The sequence below is a fragment of the Sinocyclocheilus anshuiensis genome, unplaced genomic scaffold, assembly GCF_001515605.1.
Source record: "Sinocyclocheilus anshuiensis isolate Anshui unplaced genomic scaffold, SAMN03320099.WGS_v1.1 scaffold745, whole genome shotgun sequence".
Taxonomy (NCBI): Eukaryota; Metazoa; Chordata; class Actinopteri; order Cypriniformes; family Cyprinidae; genus Sinocyclocheilus; species Sinocyclocheilus anshuiensis.
The window spans coordinates 177,284-199,704 of NW_015540128.1; the positions used below are offsets into that span (position 1 = coordinate 177,284).

At 36.1% G+C, this 22,421-nt stretch overlaps 2 protein-coding genes across 2 annotated transcripts in view; both read left to right on the forward strand.

Moving 5' to 3' along the window:
- The first annotated feature begins 3,388 nt into the window (after nt 1-3,388).
- On the forward strand, nt 3,389-14,341 carry LOC107687266 (ribonuclease inhibitor-like). Its single transcript, XM_016484523.1, has 9 exons — nt 3,389-3,532; nt 3,661-3,747; nt 4,173-4,259; nt 4,413-4,514; nt 4,779-4,874; nt 7,415-7,588; nt 9,624-9,782; nt 12,812-12,982; nt 14,014-14,341. Exons 2-9 carry the CDS (start codon nt 3,713-3,715, stop codon nt 14,171-14,173), a joined length of 984 nt encoding a protein of 327 aa, XP_016340009.1. The 5' UTR covers nt 3,389-3,532; nt 3,661-3,712; the 3' UTR covers nt 14,174-14,341.
- A 3,767-nt stretch (nt 14,342-18,108) lies between these two features.
- golga2 (golgin A2) overlaps nt 18,109-22,421 on the forward strand; it is a 29,091-nt gene continuing 24,778 nt past the window's right edge. The window contains exons 1-3 of the mRNA XM_016484510.1: nt 18,109-18,161; nt 20,511-20,639; nt 22,298-22,381. Coding sequence (XP_016339996.1) covers nt 18,114-18,161; nt 20,511-20,639; nt 22,298-22,381 — 261 coding nt within the window. The 5' untranslated portion in view covers nt 18,109-18,113. The remainder of the gene's footprint in view (nt 18,162-20,510; nt 20,640-22,297; nt 22,382-22,421) is intronic.

Sequence of the window (22,421 nt, forward strand, 5' to 3'; positions counted from 1 at the left end):
ACTCACTCTCTCTCTCTCTCTCACACACACACACACACACACACACTCTCACTCCCTCACTCACACACACACAAACAGACACACACACACACACAGACACACACACAGACACACACACACACACACAGAGACAAACAGACACACAGACACACACACACACACACACTTAAGCAGACTGTTGGATACAAACACTTACAGTACACACAAACAAACACAGATGAAATCGTGGCATTTTTATACTACACATAATACATTGTACTTCTGTTGAATTGATTAAATACTTTGTTTTTGTCTTTCTGCTGGAGTGTTTTAATTCTTTACATTTGTACTTCAGCTGGAGTGCTTTAAAAATTCTTTACATTTATGCTTCTGTTTAAACTAACTGAAATAAAAAAAGTTTTTTATTAGTTACTATTTGTTTGTTTGTAGCATTTATTTCCAGTGTTAGTTTTAGTTAACTCTAATAAACCTGTTTGTAGCTCAGTTATTATGAGTCGTCAACTAGCCAGCAGTCAATAAGCTATCAAAAGTTAATGAGGTTCATTGAAAATAATTAGTTGAAAAGAATGATTTATTCACAAATCAGACACAGGCAATGTTATTGGGTCTCGGTTTCTTCAGTTTGAAATAACAAGGAAATTATAAAGCATATTAAGCTTTGAAATGTAATTAAATAAAAGCCAAAGTTTCCCAAAATGAAAAAAGAAAAAGAAACAAACACGGTGTGCTAGTTCTGTTCTTTAATTTCATGCAGAGAAGCTCACCAGTGCAGGAGGAGACCAAACTGAGAGCACTCGCTTTGGACTGATCTTACCTTTCTCACTCTTTTTTTTTGCTTTATTCTCATTCTTTTCTGCCGTAAGAAGAAGTCATCACCCACAGTGGAAACTACAGATAGCGAGCCCGTACAGGAGAGTGACCAAAAGCATTCAACTCGTTCTTTTTATTCTGGAGAAGAGACCTGTCAAACTGAGCATGAATGATTACAGTGATCATTCTAATAATGAAATTACTGACTGAGTGAGTTTACACACTTTCCCTGTGGACGGAGAGCACAAAAAGTGGACAACATTCAATGCAAGACTTTGAATATCTCTTTCCATGCAGGAGTTGTTTTTGATTTTTAAAACTTTATTTACCCGTTTTTTGTGATATTTGATATGATAAACTCTATTTTGTTCAAGTTGTCATAAACAACTTCTGTCATTTTGCTTCTCTATGTATCTTGATTTAAGAGTCTTTAAACATTTGCACTGAAAACAAGACATTTAAAGACAATATTGATGAACTGTTTTCCATTCAGTTTATTTTGAAACAGTTTTACCTGCACTATGGTAATGCAAATATGTACACTGCACAGCATGGAGTACACCCCACATAAAGACATATTACATTTCTTAATGATCACTATTACAGTTAATGAAAATAACAAACGTATGTGTATAATGATAGATAACAGAGATTTAGTGGCCTCTTACAGCCCCCCTTACGGTCTCCTCCTGAGCTTATTATCAGTCGCCATTCACTTTCTTTATTTTCAGTCACCATTGAGAATGTGTGTGAGTGAAGAAATGCACATAGTCTGTTGCTGTATATGGTGTTGCTTTTCTTTTATTCTCAGCCGCCTTATTCCTGTTTTTCTTTGTTATATTTCATCAAAGCAACATTATATGTTTGTCATGTTGCACCTGTATTAAGGAGTGTGAAATGATTACTTTTAAGGTTTTACATCCTCTGGAGGGAAAAACCCAGAATAATGTTACTTTTCTTTCTATGCAAAGTATAAATTGTGTGAACCACCTAATAAAGCTTGAAGATTTAGGACGTGATTTGTTTGTGTGACAGTTCTTCTCACGGTTGTGCAGACTGTTGATAACTGAGAGGAACTGTAAAGCAGTGGAGTCTCTATGGATTCGGGGCCCATTGCACAGGTTTATCTATGGGGCCCCTCTCATCCTCTGTCCCCCTTTTCCCTCCGATTGTGACGCCTCTGCTCCTGTATGACCCTGTCAATCAATATATATTAAAAATGTTTCCTGAGAAGGTCCCCTTTGCTTCTTTTGTGGAGTGGAAGATGAGTCTGTCCCTCCCTTTTTTGGGATTGTGTCCACATCCATACATTTTGGAGGAAATTCTGTTTGTTTGTACGTGTTTCTCTCTTCTCTGAGTTATTTGGTTTTTATAGAAGACAAGTACTGTAATTTTTCTAGACAATTTTTATACATAAATTTACATGTTTGCCTGTGAAACCCCTATTTATTATTTTTTGTAAAGACTTGAAATGTTACTTGGATACTATCTCCATGTAATGCCAAAGCCCTAAAATATTTTACACTGTGGTCAATGTATAATATTTATGCTTCTTTATAATTTATATTTGACTGTGTGTTGCATATTAAAGGGAGAGAGCCAAATATAGAATGGCGGACAAGAAAATGGAGAGAGGACTCCAGGTTTTTATTTTTTTCTCCTTTTTCTTTTTTCAATTATTTTTTTTTTTCCTGGTTCTTCATAGTTTTTTATTGTTGCCAATGTCTGTTATAAGTTACTTATTTGTGCTTTTACTTTTGGATTTGTACAATAAAAAGAAGCCTCATGATTCAAAGCTTTGAGAGTGTCGAAAACAGCGCCATCTGGTGGTTAGTATAAAAAAAAAAAAAATAAAGCAGGAAACTCCGTCCGACGAAGCAGCCACCACACATTTCATACTAGATAGAAGAATAATGTAAACAAATATGAATAGAAGAATAACTTACTGTGCGTTCACACCGCCGCCGTCGAGAGCGTCAAAGTGGCCGGAAGTCATTCATTTTCAATGTGAGCAAGGAAGACATCTTTTCCAGATTCAGGAGTGTGTTGGAAATGAGAGGAAAAGATACGGAAATAGGAAGAAAGATGTCATCTTATCAAGACTAAGAATCGGACATACAGCATTAAACTATAGTCTTTATAAAATAGGTAAGCATGAATCGGGAAAGTGTGACAAATGTGGAGAATTAGAAACAGTGAAACATATTATTGTTGAGTGTTCTGCATATGAAAGGGAGAGATTTCAATTAATTCAAGAATTAGGATGGCTGGGAGTTGATAATATTTCTTTAAAAGTATTGTTAGGAAATGGGTCGAGGCAATCAAGAGTGCAAGAAAATATGTTTAAATACCTGAAAAACACAGGAACAATAGATAGAATCTAGGGTTTATTTTATTTTTTATTTTTTTTCCCTTCTGTATTTCTTTCTTCCAAATTTATGCACACTCCACACTCCAGATCAGTAGGTAGCGGTAATGCACCTTTTTCGCTGGTTTGCCAAACCGCCATAAAACACCAGAAGAAGAAGAAGATCTGGGGGGGCTTCGGACTTTCCGAATCGCGCACGTGACTGGACAGAAAGTGAGGCTTCGTTTTTCGGTGGTCTCGCGATTTCTACGTTAACAGCACAAGCCTCGAATCTTTCCGGGCTTCTGGCGCCTCAGTTCAAACCTGGTTCAAACGTGCATCGCTATCCGCATGTGACTTTCTTTTTTTGAGGACGTGCGTTTTTATATGTTTAATACTTACATTTTTAAGCAAATGAAGTGATTTCGTTGCTGTTTCGTGTTGTCTGTGGTTCATTTTAGTATTTGTGTTAACATAAGACTAACATGTATTTGAGTGAACAGGAAGTGTTGGAGATCTCACTCAGAAGAGTTTGAGGGTCTGTTCAGCTTCATCATGGATCACACACAAACTTTTTCTCCAGGATGCAGGTAATTTGAATACATACTATATTAAATCACCTATTTATTTAAAAGGGGGCCATCCTTTTTTTTTTTTTTTGAAAAATTATGTGTTTTTTGAACATTAAAGCATGTCAACATATTCTGTTACACCAAATACACAAAATAATGATCTTTAAAATAGCATCATATGACCCCTTTAAAAGGTGCCTTATTAAAATGAATGTCATGATGAAATCTGTTCAGCAGAAGAGATCAGAGACAGAACTGTGTGTAATATTTATATTGTTTTTTTGTTTTATATTAGGTATTCATGCTATTATTGTATTCATATTAGTTGTTATGGCAGAGAGTCTATGAAAGAACTTTATTTTATGCTTTCTGTATCAACATAGTAAAAATGAAAAGATAATATTTTTCATTATAAGTTAATATTAATACAATATTTGTTATAGTTCAGTTGATCAGAAGAGATCAGAACCAGAGCCCAGCTGTGTGTTTATGAAGAGTGACGAGTCTATAGATCATCCACAACAATTCAGGTACAATATTTCATCAACAGACATAATTGAAATATTTGTGATGTTTTATCATGTGATTATTTAATTGTTTAATCTGATATTTTAACATTTGCCCACACAGAGAGACACATCTATGAAAATACTTAGTGTACCTTTAATCTCTCTCTGTTATAGTTCAGTTCACCAGAAGAAATCTGAAGCAGAGCCCAGCTGTGTGTCTATGAGGAGTGACGCTTCTTTGTATCGTCCAGTTAATTTTAAGAGTGATGACACAAGGTTTAACCTCAAATATTACTTCTTTTTTTTTTGTAAAAGATATGATTATAGTAAGATATTTTAAATTAAACTGTCATAATTATGCAGCACTACAACAAATAAATATAAGCAGAAGTCTGGCTAGGAAATGCAGTAAATCTAATGACATATGAGAATTTTATTAGTTATGATCTTGAGCAGGTGCATTTTTAATGAAGTCACAACTGTTATTAAGGTAATGAGAAAAATGTCACCAATGTCAGAGTGTTTGATTCTTGATTCAAGGTCAGTCCTGCAACACAGATCAGAAACAAAACCCGTCTGTGAGAAATATGACCAGTCTATGATCCAACCACAAGACAGCACGTATCCTGGTGTGAGGTAAACTGTGGGATTTTTTAATGCAGTGCATCATCACACATTACTCAAATACATCATTAATAACTGACACATTTCATAAACTCTATCATATGTTCAGTGTCTCATAACACAGGAAACAAAAAATATCTGTATTTGTACCACTGTAACTCATGTCAGTGAACGTAAATAGTTGAGAATGAAAATCAGTCAAATCAGTCATTCAAAACGAGTTTTAGTTCGTTATTGTCTCATTTTCGTTGTGACCAGTCTATGATCCAACCACAAGACAGCACGTACCCTGGTGTGAGGTAAACTGTGGGATTTTTTAATACAGTGCATCATCACACATTACTCAAATACATCATTAATAACTGACACATTTCATAAACTCTATCATATGTTCAGTGTCTCATAACACAGGAAACAAAAAATATCTGTATTTGTACCACTGTAACTCATGTCAGTGAACGTAAATAGTTGAGAATGAAAATCAGTCAAATCAGTCATTCAAAACGAGTTTTAGTTCGTTATTGTCTCATTTTCGTTGGTGAAAAAAATGTAGTTGATGAAAATTATGATAAATTATTCGTCAAAAAAATTAACACTGGTGTTGTGTCACTTGCCGTGCTATAAGCTGCACGTGAATCAATGGCTGTCACTTCAGTCGAAAGATTCTGATGAAATGGCGTTCAGAGCTGACTTATATAGATGTTGTCTCCGCCCCTTCTGGCAGGCTAGAGCGCCATTGGTTTGTGCAGCTACACAAATGTTAACAAATCAGGCTTCAGTTTCCCCATACTGCATTCTACGCAACGCTCGTTCCCTCATCCCAGGGAACTGAGGTTATGTCAGTAACCGGAGCGTTTTCCAGTTAATAATTTAAAAATTACATAAAGAAGGAATTTAAATATTTCTCATCTGGCATAAAAGAACAAGCAGAAATCAAGAGCAACCAAACAAGTGGAGAAGCAGCTCATATATACACTAGCTCAAATCTCCTAAAATTCGATGTATCAGATTGTAACAGATCGTAGTTGATGATTTGCATGTGTTTCTAAGTCTTGCCGATTTAAACCATTCCAAGTGCAAGAAGAGGCAAAAGAGAATTTGGTACTCTCGCGCTATTTTCTGTGCACACAGTTTAATACAGCGCCAGGGGCGTCGCTAGTGGGGGTAAAAGGGTGACAGAGTGCATAGGGCCCATTAAAAATAAATATCAGTGTCTTATATAAATTAGTTGTTTATTATTTACAAATAATAAAGTTCTTAAAGGGAGATTCACCCAACAATTGTCATAATTTACTCAACATCATGTCATTCCAAACCTGTATGAATTTCTTCTGTGGAACATAATTTGAGAAATTCAAGACATTTTTGTACATACAGTAGAATTCAAGGGTCACATTCTACAAAATCTGCTTTTGTGTTCAACAGAAGAAAGTCGTTTGGAAGGACATGAGGGTGAGGACATGATGACAGAATTTATTAAGTAACTTTCAGTAGTCTAGCTCAAAATCAATGCTTTACTGTCAAGTGCTTTTCTATGTGACAAAAATGCATTATTAAGTTTGTTGCATTTGTCATGAATTCAGTAATATCTATCAGAATTTGTTTCTGTCCTGTTTTATTTATTCATTTATTTACTCCAATTGAAGGCCCTATGACCCATCAAAACATTCAAGGGGGAATTTGTGGGCCGGATGGGCTCGATTTGTCCAGGGCCAAATTTGAACCCCAGTCCAGCCCCCACCCCTGAACGTTATTTTACATTTTACGATCGCAAAATCCCGCATCATAAAATCACCGCTCCACTGAACGTGATTTTGAGGGGGCCCCGCAAATTCAGTGCACAGGGCCCAGAATTCCTTGCGATGTCCCTTTACAGCGCGCAAACAGAATTGATTCCTTTTCCGTGTCTCTTTGCGCGCACAAAATTATCTCAAAATATCCGTCTCTGCAAGTATTCTCTTAAACAGTCAGTTATGTCTTAAGTGAAGTGAACATAAACAGAAAGAAATCGGATGTGTATCATTATATCGGATCCGTGCATTAGTTCATGACAGCAGCATATAAATACCTGCTTCTGTTCGTCATCAATGTTAACCAAACAACAAAACACAAGTTTAAAAAAGATTTATCTATATTTAATTTATACAGTGAACTCTATGCAGTGTTATTTTACACATTTCTGTGCCTGAAAACTGCATGTTAGACCTTACTTTATTTGTAGCTTTGTTATATTTTATTTATCTGTTTTTGTAATTTGTTTATCTGTTCTTACTTGTATTACTGTTTTTGCTGTGGTATTGAAGTTCTTCAAATGTTCTTTAAATATATATTTTTTGCTTGCAAAAAAAACAATCTGTGACTCAAAACCTGTAATATGATCAGAACTGTGAGATTTGTGATCTGATGCACCCCTACACTCTTGATCTGTTATTTGAAGAAAAATACAATCACTGAAGTTTTTGATCATGCCTATTTGCCCACAGTGAATATCAACCGATGTTTTTTTTATTTTTTAGTAGTGTTTCATATGTATGATCTTCATCTCTATACAGGTTGTATAATAGTGGCATCACAGATGAAGGTTGTGCTGCTCTGGCTTCAGCTCTGAGATCAAACCCCTCACACCTGAGAGAGCTGGATCTGTCTGAGAATAAACTAGGAGATTCTGGTCTGACACTTTTCTGTGCTGGACTGGAGGATCCTCATTGTAGACTGGAGAAACTGTGGTAAGATAATATTTGACTCTCACATTCTGTGTAGTGAATAGTGTCATCAATTACAGCTCCAGGGGCTGTCGAGAGGGATGCCTAGCTATACATGCAAACAGATTTAGCATAAGACAGACACATTTTATGATCATGTTTTGTGTTCTGTGACATTTTACAGTGCGTGCACAATTATTAGGCACGTTGATTCTGATCTGACCGTTTAGTCTCCAGTGTCACCATTTTCCAAAAACGGCAACCTACCTGGAGTCTCCAGAAGTACAAGGTGTCAGATTTTCAGAGACTTTGCTTGGGTAAAAAATCTTTTAAAAAATTACCCTCAATTAATAAGAATAACATGCTGAAGTGTAGTAAAAATACATGAAGAATGATTTTTTTTTAATAGGCTTTATAGACCGATAAGTTGAGAGTGACTCTTGAAGGACCAGCACCACATCCTCTTCTACCACTCTTTGAAGAATTTATCTTTCCAGAATCTGGCAGTACGTTTTGGGAGTTCATTTTTAGTCCAACTCCTATCTTGAAAAGTCTGTCTTGCAGAGATGGACTAAAAATTAGCTCCCAAAACTTACTTACTCACCTTGCACATCTGGAGACTCCAGGTAGGTTGCAGCTGTGGAAAGTGGTGGAGCTGGAGACTAAAGGGTTCCTGATGGTTTCACACCTAATTCTTAAACTTAATTATTTTGCAGTTAACGTGTCTTTTCTTCTCCACCTGTTTTTTTGACCGTGCTGACTTAATGAGCATTTTGCTGTCCAAGTGTCATGTCTTAACTTTGCAGTTTCTGCATTGCATTAGCTTTGAATATTTCTCATGGGCATTTAATAATTTTTGACTTTTCATTCTGAGTTCAATCTCGTTTTTGGCTCATTTGATCTGTAAATGAAACCTACCTAATAATTATGCACACCTGAATATAAAACGTTTTTTACTTCCAGCCTTCATGTACAATTATATATCACTTATAAATGATTAAATACAAAATTAATAGTATTTATTAAAGAGGTCATCGGATGCCCATTTTCCACAAGTTGATATGATTCTTTAGGGTCTTAATGTAAAGTCTATAACATACTTTAGTTAAAACTTCTCAAAGGTAGTGTAAAACAACACACTTTTTACCTTGTCAAAAGCAGCTCTGTTCATAGCAAGCCGTTTCGTTGCATGTCCCTTTAAATGCTAATGAGCTCTGCTCACCCCGCCCCTCTCTTCTGTGGGGTGACGAGCCGTTCTCTAAAAGAGACGGTAAACTTTAGCCGCATTCATCGTGAAACTTGCTAACTAGCACATTATTAGGAAAGGCGATTTGCAAAGATTCATAAAAAAAACTTATACTCACTCTTCTGGAGGTGAAGCTGGATCACGAATGACTCGCGCGAACATAGACGCATTTTTGTAGATCGGGGGGGCATTCCCTTCAGAAACAATGTAATCCACTGCGTTACTCAGATGTCGGGAGTAAATGACGACTGCTATGTTCATTATTACATCCAACAACAGAACACCTCAATCACTTAGGAGTCATTCTTGTCTACATCTGCTCCAGCGGTGAAACCATGGTGGACTGATGACAGTCACTCAGGGCGGAGCTAAGCTAAAACGACACTGTCAATCAACAATAGTGGGAGGGGCCTGTGCAGAACTACGTCATTCTGCCAAGAATCTGAGATCGGCTTGATTTGAGAAAGGGGTTTGGATTTATCGGGGTTAAAAAAAAAAACACTGGGTGGATTTTTATCATTATAGGGTGGTCGTGTACACGCACTGCCAAAACACATTTCAGTTCAAACAACATCTAAAAGTGAATTTTGCATCCGATGACCCCTTTAAGATTGATGTGGTTTGGAATTGGTAAAATGTGCTTGGAAAAAAAAAATGATCAGAATAACAACGTGCCTAATAAGTATGCACGCACTGTAGACCTCAGTCCAATGATCCATCAAACATTGATTTCTGCTTTAAGTTTATACTATATCTTTAATAATAAACTGATCTGATCTGAGAGAGTGAAGAGTGTGTCATTGTTCTCTACAGGTTGAGGGATTGTGGCGTCACAGATGAAGGTTGTGCTGCTCTGGCTTCAGCTCTGAGACACCTGAGAGAAGTGAATCTGTCGTGGAATAAACTAGGAGATGCTGTGAAGCTGCTTTCTGATGCACTACAGAATCCTCACTGTAAACTGGAGAAACTGTGGTAAAATCATATATGACACACTGTAAACTATACTGTATGTGAAGTGCAAAATACATTACAAATTTGAAAACAAAACAACAAATCTCAACACAAAACATGTCAGAAAACACAATGACAAGCGAGACTGTTTGAAAGGAACTGCAATGCACCAATTACTATTATAGTGCCAACCATCTCAGAGGGTTGATTTCTGCAGTTGATGTCCAATGGCTACGAGAGAAATGAAGAGCAGGCAATTGTACCATGTTGTACTAATTTACTCTTTAAGACGTTGAATAGCAATAATCAAGTACACTGTGTACATATTCACCATCAAAGAAATCACAACAATGCAAAGAATGAGAGAGCGTGTGTGTGTGTGAGAGAGCGTTTGTGTGTGTGAGAGTGTGTGTGTGTGTGTGTGTGTGAGAGAGAGAGAGTGTGTGTGTGTGTGTGTGTGAGTGAGAGAGAGAGTGTGTGTGTGTGTGTGTGTGAGTGAGAGAGAGAGTGTGTGTGTGTGTGTGTGTGAGTGAGAGAGAGAGTGTGTGTGTGTGTGTGTGTGAGTGAGAGAGAGAGTGTGTGTGTGTGTGTGTGTGAGTGAGAGAGAGAGTGTGTGTGTGTGTGTGTGTGAGTGAGAGAGAGAGTGTGTGTGTGTGTGTGTGTGAGTGAGAGAGAGAGTGTGTGTGTGTGTGTGTGTGAGTGAGAGAGAGAGTGTGTGTGTGTGTGTGTGTGAGTGAGAGAGAGAGTGTGTGTGTGTGTGTGTGTGAGTGAGAGAGAGAGTGTGTGTGTGTGTGTGTGTGAGTGAGAGAGAGAGTGTGTGTGTGTGTGTGTGTGAGTGAGAGAGAGAGTGTGTGTGTGTGTGTGTGTGAGTGAGAGAGAGAGTGTGTGTGTGTGTGTGTGTGAGTGAGAGAGAGAGTGTGTGTGTGTGTGTGTGTGAGTGAGAGAGAGAGTGTGTGTGTGTGTGTGTGTGTGAGTGTGTGAGTGTGAGTGAGTGAGTGTGAGTGAGTGAGTGAGTGAGTGTGTGTGTGTGAGAGAGTGAGTGTGAGAGAGTGAGTGTGAGAGTGAGTGTGAGAGAGTGTGTGTGAGAGTGTGTGTGTGAGTGTGTGAGTGTGAGTGCAATATTTAGATTTTTTTGCACCCTCAGATTCCAGATTTTCAAATAGTTGTATCTCAGCCAAATATTGTCCTATCATAACAAACCATACATCAATTGAAAGATTTCAACAGATGCGGGCTTTAAGGATACAGATGTCAGCTGGTCTCACAATTAGGTTGTGAAAACAATGATTTCAATAGTCAGTGTTGGTCTCCACAGTCCTTTTAAGACGTTCCAGTGTCAGGATAGTGACATGAAGCTGGTCTTTAAGCTGCAGTCTCAGGTCCTTTGACGCACAATGAATCCTCAGTAACAATGAATGCAGGTGTATATAAGTCTGATGTGTGCTACTGAATATTTATCCTGTCTATGTGTATGACTTTCGAATATGGTTCTACAATGGACTAAATAAACTTAATCAGTAACAAAAAAACCTGCATAAATGTGCAATGAACGATGAGTCATTACAGCCATATAATGGGCGATCATGTTCACTGCTAATATCTCTCTTAATCAGGTAACTACACTCTCATATTACATCAAATGTAATGCAGCCGCACACCAAGTTAAAACAGTGAATAAATGACATAATAATAATAAAAATATAATGAACACTCAAATGAAACTCGCGGTTTTCAATGATGCACATACAAGAATTGTCACAAACGAAACTTCAGCAAGAAGTTTGAATGATTAAGCACCAAGTGAAGGTGCTGCAGAAAGAGATTTTGCTGCTTTTCAAGTGAGATTGCAGGACCTCTGCTTTCAATGGCACCGTTCCCGAACTGAACTGATTTGCTCTCGCTCAATCGCTAAATAAACCACACTTCCTCAATTCAAAGACCAACATAATACCCTGTTCAACACAAACTGAACATGAGCTTTTTCACACAGACAAAACAAAAAAGGGAGTTATTGTTTGCAAATGGAATACTTATCACTGATTGGACAAGGCATCTGTCAATCAAGACGTACAGATAGTATAAAATTGTGTGACCAACTTTGTTTCTTGTACATGTGTGGACTTCTGTGTTCACTTTAACCCTTTCGCAGTAGCAAAAACCTTTTAAATGGATTATCTGTTTACGCATAGTGCACATAGCCCTTCAGACAAAATGACAAAATAAACCAGTCACATACTGTCAGTGGGAGAGTAAGGACAGTGGGCAAAGCTTTTAACACAAATCCGAGTACAAATCTGTCTTTTCCTGATCCCCTCCTTCTCCCTATTTTCCATTGCATCATAGCTCGGAGATGTGTTAATTTTAAACAAACATTAAATATTCAAAAAGTGTATGATGGGCATTTAGTAGTGGGAATAAAGTGCCTAATGGTTATTTAATAGGCCTTCTAATTGATCAGGGAGGCTGGCAGATCATCTCATATTTTTTTTAGCATTCTCAGAACTGTGGCTCTCTTCATGGAGCTTTGCAGGTAAACATGGTTAGGGTTAGGAGCAGGTGTAGGAGTGGGCTTTAGGGAGAGCCACAAGTAGGGTCCCAATAAAGCTGCATCCACTTATGATTATAATAAATATAACCATATACAATTAATATGTTATTACATGGGGCGGCAGAGTGGCTCAGTGGGTAGCGCTGATGTGTCACAGGAAAAAAGTCCCCGCTTTGAGTCCCTGAGCCAGGAAGCCTTTCTTACACACACACGCACACACACACACACAATCACTCCTCCATCTATGTAGTGAATAGTGTAATTAATAAAACAGATTTTGCATTAAAAAAGTACAGGCATAGTGCAATAAAGGAAAATTTATCTTTCTTCAATGAGACTTTTGTGTTTTATGATCATGTTTTGTGACATTTTAGACCTCAGTCCAGTGATCCATCAAACATATTGATTTGTGCTTTAGGTTTGTACTTTATTTTTAATAATGGATTCACATCTAAACTGATCCGATCTGAGAGAGTGAAGAGTGTGTCATTGTTCTCTACAGGTTGAGGGATTGTGGCGTCACAGATGAAGGTTGTGCTGCTCTGGCTTCAGCTCTGAGATCAAACCCCTCACACCTGAGAGAAGTGAATCTGTCGTGGAATAAACTAGGAGATGCTGTGAAGCTGCTTTCTGATGCACTACGGAATCCTCACTGTAAACTGGAGACACTGTGGTAAGATCTCTCTGATAGTCACACATTTCTTTTCAGGACAGTGGTCCTCCAGGACCGATCCCATCCCTGTCTTATATCCTGAGAAAAGCATTATTTAAGAAAGAAAGTTCATCAAAGTGGAATATAAACACCAAAGACAATAAAGCTGGAGGTAATTAGGTTAAGAGCGAGAAGAAAAGCTCATTAACATGATTTCAATGCATGTGTACGCAATAGTTCTTACTTTGTACATTAAGACCCTGAATATCTCTATTGAGTTCAATGCATTTCTATTCAGTTTTAAGTTGCCAGATGAGTCCAAACATGACACAATGGTTTTTGATCACTACAGTTGTTAATAAATGGTGAACACGTGGCTCCTGTGAAGCAAATGTCCTCCTGTAGGTGTTTATTAGAGGAGCAAGTAACTGTTTCTTTGTCATTATATCTCCTCTCCTGCTCTGAGACCAGAGTCAATAACAAATACTGACACTTCAACTACAATTCAGTGTGTCATTGTTCTCTACAGGCTGAGGGATTGTGGCATCACAGATGAAGGTTGTGCTGCTCTGGCTTCAGCTCTGAGATCAAACCCCTCACACCTGAGAGAGCTGGATCTGCCATTGAATAAAGTAGGAAAATCAGGAGTGAAGTTACTCTCTGATCTGAAGGATGATCCACTTTATAAATTGGAGACATTAGACTATTGTGATTATTGTTGATTATTTAAAGTTTTTATATTGACCCAAGTTCAGTAACAGAGCTCCTGTGTGTGTGATTGGAGAATATAAGATGATAATACGTTCATCTATGTTTAATTCTGTGATGTGACTGATTTATGAATGTATGAATATTTTAATCTCTTACAGTGTCTGTGTGTAAGTGATCATTTACTGTTATCAATCTATGATCAGTTGTTCATTCATATCTCTGGCTGTAATATGAATATACTAATATCTCTGGCTGTGTTTTTCTGAACTGGATCTGCTGATGTGATGTGACAGCAGTAATGTCTCATACTCATATGTGACTGTCTGTGTGTTTTATTGAAGGACTCTCAGTATTCAGACGTCAGTCCAGTTTCCTCAGGATCAGCTGATGGCATACAGAGACGTCACAGTCACACAATCAGCAGAGACTGAAGACACAAAGACACACAGCATCACACTGTCACTATTTCATTTTATACTGGCCCATGAAAATGAGTGCTGAAAATTAGTTACTGAAACGTGAAGAGAATTAGCTCACCATTGCAACAGTGTATGGTTTATCAGTATTCTTCAAGACATCTCAGGTATTTTTCAAAAGGATAATGTATATTTAAAATGCAATGCTAATCGACATAGCCTTTATCACTGTATAGAATACTGTAAAAAATCTGCCCCATTCAGTGATAAGCCATGTTGAATTGCACTAACTGAAAAGAATACATTGCATTAACAGTGCATTATATTAATGCATTATATTTGTGGCAGAGCAGCCTAAAAATGTCACTTTTAAACTTTTTGTCTTGCTAACAACAAACAGAGTGCCGTGTAATTAGGTGCAGCAGAGCAGTGCAAACCAGTGGTTCAGAGTGCGAATCAAAATCAGATGATTTCTATTTCCAGAAATGTAAGGCCATGTTCAGCAGCAGAATACGGTTGTCAGTCCTGAATTTGTCCTGAACTTACCTAGAAGTACAATGTATTATGTGTTTTATGATGTGTCTTGTGTACTGTAAGTTAGTATCTAACTGTGTGCTTAAGTTTGTGTGTAACACATGATTTCATATATTTCATGTATGTTTATAATATTTTAGAGGCTAGTCATTACTTCAAGGCTTCATCACTATTTAGTTATTTAGTCTTTTCAATTACTATGTGCTCATAAAAACATTGTATGTTATATTAAATGATAGCCTATTATTCATAAAATATCCACAGCCTCCTTTGCGTATTTATTAAATATTATATATTTTGACAATGCGTTCAGCTGCCAACATACAGTAGCATAGTCTTCAAAGTCTCTGTTTAATTAACTATTAGTCTTTTAATAATGATGCCAAAGTTTTTGTACATATTTGCTAAAAGACTGAAACATTGATTAGATGACATTGATGAAGAACAGACTGGATTTATTCAAGGACGACACATTAGTAACAATATTAGATTGATTTTAGACATGGTGGATTTTAATGAGTACTTATCAGATAATAGTCTTATATTATTTGTTGATTTCCATAAGGCTTTCGACACTATAGAACATGATTTTTTGTTTAAAACGATAGAATTTTTCGGGTTTGGCTAATATTTTTTAAAAGCTGTTAAAATGTTATACAAAGGATGCACTAGTTCTGTAAAATTGGCCCAAGGAACATCTAATTGATTTGAAATTGGCAGAGGAATAAGACAAGGTTGTCCATTTTCTCCTTTTCTTTTTCTGTTAGCAACCCAATTATTAGCTCTTCATCTCAAGAAATAATATTTTCAAGGTATTGCAACTATGGGAAAAGAATTTAAGCTATGTCAATTTGCAGATGATACAACACTCGTTCTAAAAGATATACATGAAGTTAATAAAGCTGTTGATTGTATTAATGATTTTTCATCTGTATCAGGATTACATATGAATCTGAGTAAATCGGTTATTTTTCCCTTAAAAAATTGCAATTTATCAAATATATCTGGTATTCCAATCAAAACCACTGTGCATTACCTCGGAGTAATCATATGTAAAGATGAAATAATTCGCAGTGACTTAAACTTTGATCCAATAATTAGAAAAACTAACAATAGATTTAATATGTGGTTACAAAGGGATTTATCTTTGCAGGGGAGGGTCCTTTTGTCCAAGGCGATGTTTGCTTAACACTTGATTTACCTTCTAAAGTAGTTAAAACGTTGAACAAATTACTCTTCGACTTTATTTGGAAAAGAAAACCACATTATTTGAGAAAAGAGATATTATGCAATTCAAAGGACAATGGGGGCCTGGAGGTATTAAATTATGATACCTAAACAATGTATTTAAAATGAATTGGATTACACAGTACTTAAACAAGAAAGATAACATGTGGAACACATTCCCAAACTTTTTGTTTAAGTCAGTCGGTGGTCTTGAATTTTTGTTAAAATGCAATTATTGTATTGACAAAATTCCAGTAAAACTTGCAAGATTTCATCAACAAGCTCTCATGGCTTGGACATTGGCCTTTAAACATAACTTTTCCCCTAGAAAATATTATATCTGGAATAACAGAGATATTTTATATAAACCTAAATCACTTTTTTTTTATATATGGTTTGAAAATAATATTTTATTGGTTAGTCAGTTGAGGAATAGTGATGGAGTTTTATTATCATACACATAAAATAATATTAATTAATTAAATATTAATATTTAAAAAAACAACATACCAAATAAATACATTAGAAATTTAGTAAATTATGTTACATATCCTCCAGCTAGATTTTTCTGGTCATCAATATTTGGAGACTTAAATTGGCGTAAGGCTTGGAGAATGGTTGATAAATTCTTTGTTAATAACAAAATAAAGGAAGTTTCGTATAAAATATTGCATAGAATTTATCCGGTGAAACATATTGGAATGTTTTAAATTGAATATTGACTGTGAATTTTGTAGTAATGAAAAAGAAACAATTATTTATTTATTTTTTCATTGCATCTATACAAAGATATTTTGGGTTGATGTTGAGAATTTCATTACAAGAAAACTTAATACAGCTGTTCAACTGGGTGGGTCTGATATAATGATATATGTTGATGATTATGGGATAGAAAAGGATACAGCGTATATTATTCAATTACTGGTTGTAATGGGGAAGTTTCATATACACAAAAAAGGAACTGGTCGGGTGGTAAACCAAATTTTTTTTATTTTATCAACGAATTTAAACAATACTGTAATATGGTATATAAATGTAAAACAAAAAAAGCTCTCAGGACTTCTAACATTATCTGCAAATTTGAAATAGACAAGTAAACTGTACCGTCTTCATTATTTTAGTTGTTTTATTTATTTATTTTATGTTTTCTTTCTTCCTCTGGCTAATTTTTTATTTTACTTGTAATCTTGTGTACTGATGGCATTTATATGCAAAGTTGTATTTCTCTTATTGTTATATATGCTCATATGCAATAAAAAAACAAAACAATTCTAACCGGAAAAAACAACAACAACGTCATTCATTTTCCAAAATACAAGCAATAGGTTAAACAGAACATTTTCTTCCAAACTTTTACTCTTATACAATAAGAATATATATTTACTAAATAGCCTAATCATATTTTTTGTTAATGTTTTGGGTATTTTGTTTGAATATCAGATCAAATAGAAAGTGCTTTGGTGATTACAAAGAGAATATTCAACTCGCTAGAAATGACATCAGAAGTGGAAAATGTAGTCAAAACTGATCATCAACAAACGCTTCCAGCTGCTGCACGCACAGCTCTTATGAAAATCAACCATGGTTTTATTGTAGTAAAAGTGTAGTAACCATGGTTTTTGGTGTATTGATTACCATTTGTAACCACAGTTATACTACAAAAATACCATGGTTAAACTATGGTTAGTGTAGGAAAACCATGGTTAATTTGTGGTTTAACTGTAGTAACCATTTTTTTTGGTTTATTTGTGGTAAAACCATGGTTAATTTTCGTAAGTAGCTACACTATATGGACAAAAGTATTGGGACACCCCCTTCTAATGAACAGGTTTGACTACTTTAGTAATTTCCATGAGTAGCTACAAATCTTAATGTTTAAGCATATAATGATATTCTAGGCCCTAGAATATCATTATATGCTTAAACATTAAGATTTCTAGATTTCTAGAATCTAGGGAATTTTGTGATTCTAATGCACAATAAGAATTGAGAAGCACATTAAGCTCTCTCTCTCTCTCTGTCTCAATTCAATTCAATTCAATTCAATTCAATATGTGCTTTATTGGCATGACAATTGTTACAATGTATTGCCAAAGCATAGTGTTTACATTGAATCTAGAACAGATATATATGCAACAAAAACATGCATGTATATACATTTAAAAAGTAGAACAAATTAACATTTTAGAATTCTACGAACAGTTTATAATTCAATGTTGTGTGAGTGTGTGTGTGTGTGTGTGTGTGTGTGCAAGCGCGAGAGGATGGCGGACCAGAACAGGCAAATCAAACTCGCTGCAGCCAAGAAAAAGGTACGTTTATGTACTTTCACGTCTTCTTTTACACTCTTTGTGACAAAACACAACTAATGATCGTAATTGAATCGCGTCCGAGCGCGTGTTTCATCCGTCATGTTGACATTCCACGTCTACCGGCCTCTCCGCGGGCCCGCATCCGGCTGCCAGCACTCCTGGACGGGCGCGGCTGTCAGGAAAGCCCGGGGACTGAGCTGCGGCAGGGCCTGAATACGAACTCATTAAGAGTTCGTCTCTCTATTCGCATTCTTAACGATTTAAACCTGTCGGAAATGCGCTTCATAGGTGTCTGTGAGTCAGTGTTAGTTTAACTTGGCATGCTAATGCTGTTAGCCTCAGTGTTTTGGCGTTAGTTACAGAATAAAAACAACAACAATGTGAATTAGTTTAAAATAAACCAAAACTAGACATTAATTGTATACCATTTTAGTACTCTTATTGACTTTAGGCTCATTTAACCAACTGATTAGTGTTAGCTTAACGTACTTGCTAACTGCTAGTTAAAATGACAGCTCTAATTGAAACAGCTGCTTCAGTGTCTAGTTTGTTAAGAGTAAAAGTGCTTAACTAATAGATTTAATCTGCCCTCATTATGCTCTTTAGATTGCTGTTTTGAGGTTTAATTGATCTTTAAATTGATTTTAATGATGTATGTGTGTGCTGTCTAGGAAGGCAGCCACTTGATGCCCAAAAGTGCTGTCTAGTTAGGGAGCTCATGTCTGCTGTAGGTTGTGAAGCACAGCTGCTGTCCTTTATGCGGTCTGTGGCCTGGAAAGTCAACACGGCTTGAAAAAAAATCAACCCTGGAATTTAAGTTATGGCAAAGCAAGGCTCTGTCATATGAGATCTGATGTAGAGTCGTCCGTCCCACGAGAGCTGATTCACACCCAAACACACTACTGCGACCCTGACCCGCTAGAGACGTGTCCTCATATCGCAGGATTGGACGGGAGGTTAGTCTCGAACAGAATGTGCAGTTTGTTGTCATATCTGTCACTGGTGCAGTGGAACTTGATTTAGTTATCTTGATTTAGTTTGTACACACTTTCACAATGCATTCCAACCAGTGTGTTTAAACTGTGCCAGAATTAGGACAGATCATTGACTTGAGATTGAGTCCTTTCTGCCTTTCTTCAGTTATTGTATTAAAGGACTAGTTCAGCTAAAAATGATTATTTGCAGACAGTTTACTCACCCGCAGGCCATCCCAGATGTAGATGAGTTTGTCTCCTTATCAGATTTGGAGAAATGTAGCATTGCATCAGTGTCTCACTGCAAGTGAATGGGTGCCGTCAGAATGAGAGTCTTTCTCTCCTGATTCAGACCAGAACACTTTTTCACTGGAGGAAGCGTTATTATGGATTATGGACTCGTAGCGTTATTATTATTATGGATTTGTTTATTACAAAAACACAGCTTTTCATTTCACAAGAAGTTAATTGATGGACTGGAGTCGTGTGGATTACTTTTCTTCATAATTTTTGCTCAGTGACTTTAATCAGCAGTGTCGTGTACTAAGACCGACGGAAAATGAAAAGCTGTGATTTTCTAGGCCGATATGGCTAGGAACTATACTCTAATCAGATTCAATTATCTATGCTAAGCTACAGCTAAAAGTGCTAGCACCAGACCCGGAGATCGGCCGAATGGATTCGAAAACGGTAAACTTCAACTGTTTAACTCTAGGGGAGTTGGAAAATGAGCCTATTTTCAAAAATAGTGGCGTGTTCCTTTCAAGTTTCACATTTAATTCAATGTGATACTTAACATTTGTATTTTCTTTTTAATTTCAATTTAGCAATTTGGAGTGAAAATGTGACCCTGGAGCACAAAAGCAGTCTTAAGTCGCTGGGGTATATTTGTAGCAATAGCCAACAATACATTGTATGGGTCAAAATTATACATTTTTCTTTTATGCCAAAAATCATTAGGATATTAAGTAAAGATCATGTTCAATGAAGATATTTTGTAAATTTCCTACCGTAAATATATCTAAACTTAATTTTTGATTAGTAATATGCATTGCTAAGAACTTCATTTGGACAACTTTAAAGATGATTTTCTCAATATTTAGATTTTTTTGCACCCTCAGATTCCAGATTTTCAAATGTTGTCCTATCCTAACAAACCATACATCAATGGAAAGCTGATTTATGGATGATGTATAAATCTCAATTTTGAAAAATTGACACTTAAGACTGGTTTTGTGCTCCAGGGTCACAAATGGGTTCAAACTTAATCCTACTACACCATTTTTTTTTCAGTGTATCTGCACACATTCGTGACTGACTGTAGCTGTAATATGATATATTTAATATCAAACATTTCTGCTCTTGTGTCCTGCAGCTGAAGGAGTTTCAACAGAAGACAACCCCATCCACAGGAAGTGCTGGACCAAAGAAGAAGAGGAAGGTTAAAGCAGGCGTTCAGCTGGATGCAGCTGCGGACAGACACTCGCCGGACAATGTGAGTCAGGTGCGTAATCGATCCACGTCAGATGCGATGAATGCTCACTGTCTGCTCTGATGGGATTTGGTTGTCTGCTGTGTTTTGACTGATCAGTTAATGACTCTTTCCCACTGCAGGAAGTAATCCTCGTTTCAGGAACTGTTTGAGGATTTAGTCAGTTTTTGCTCGTTGAACTATTTTTCCTCTTCACCATTTTGAGGGCCTGTTTTTGTACAGCTATTGGTTTCTCATTTATAATAATTATTCATGTTTACACATAACAGCCAGTAATTCGACAGGTATTACAGAGAGTCTGATCCAGGGTTATTAACCCTAACTAAAAATGAATCTGTTCAAAACATTAAAACAAAATATATAAATATTCAATGAAATTCTTAAAATAAATTGACGTTAGTAAACGTTGCCTTGGCAACTAACTGAAAAATGCTTATTGAATTTAAAGCACTAAAACTGACTAACTAACTATATTTTTGTATAGGCAACATTTTGTTAATACTAAAGCTGAAATAAATAAAAATGTAAACTTATTTCTAGTTTTGCTTTAGTTGAAGTTGAAACACTAAAATACAGATTCTGTGTACATTGTATAGTTTAATATATTTTTTATAAAAAATTCACTGCTCTATTCTTTTCTCCCTGCCATATTCAGTTTATTGTATTCACATCATATGTCTTATAAAAGAATATAATATAATAAATATAATGAACTATATTCTATTTTTAATGTGTATGTGCTTAATTCATTGTTGGTTGAGTTTGTTGTTGCACTGAGGGATGATGAACTGAAGAAAAAAATATTTCTCTACATTACATCACATGTAATATGTTTGTGATGGATCTTGAACCTAGAAAATTAAACCTAAATATTAATATCTAAAAATAACAAAAACTCATAAAAATGATAAAAGCACAATTAGGGGTGTGCGATATTGACAAAAAATAATATCTCGATATTTTCTGGGATTTTATCGATAACGATAATTAGACGATATTTTGCTGAGTGTGTTATTGTGCTGGTACCTTAAGGACTGCCGAAGACAGCTGACTCCTAATGTTTTTAATATTCTTCATATTCTGTGTGGTGGTCAGTTCATACTGATAGAAATTAATCTTTTCCAATAAGTTTAAACAGATTTTTACATTTTATGGGCATTTTTACCTTTATAAAGCCATTTTTTCTAGAAGTGTCCATTATCTTTTGAGTCAAATTCTTACACTTAATCAGGGAATTGGGCTGTTACCAAGCAAATGAAATCAACACAGAAGCTGCATCTGAAGTGGCATTTAGATGTATTTACACACATGTATTTTTTTGCAAAATACTCGATAATGTCAAATCGCACATCGTTAAAACAACAATTACGATATTATCGCAGACGATATATATCGCACACCCCTGAGCACAATACAAAATGACTAAAATTAAAATGAAAGCATAAAATATAAAATAAGCTAAAAGCTCATTCAAAATACTAATAAATTGTAATTCTAATTGTAATAGTAGGCCTATATAAATACCAGAAAGGTGTGTTTTCCAGCTGTGTGATTGATCTGAATCGGGCGCTACTAACCCTTCATCTTGTGTTTGCTTTATCACGTTATCACTACTGCTTCCTCCTCTCTCACTCCTTTTGCTTTATGGTCTGCCTCTCCTTCCTCTGTAGATTGAGAATATTCTCAAAGTTATGGTGTCTGATCTTAGTCTGACTAATGGAGTGTCTCAGCCTCCATTTGTCAACAACAGTCAGGTGAGCTGCTCACTGTCCCTCCTCTTTCTCCTCCGTTTGC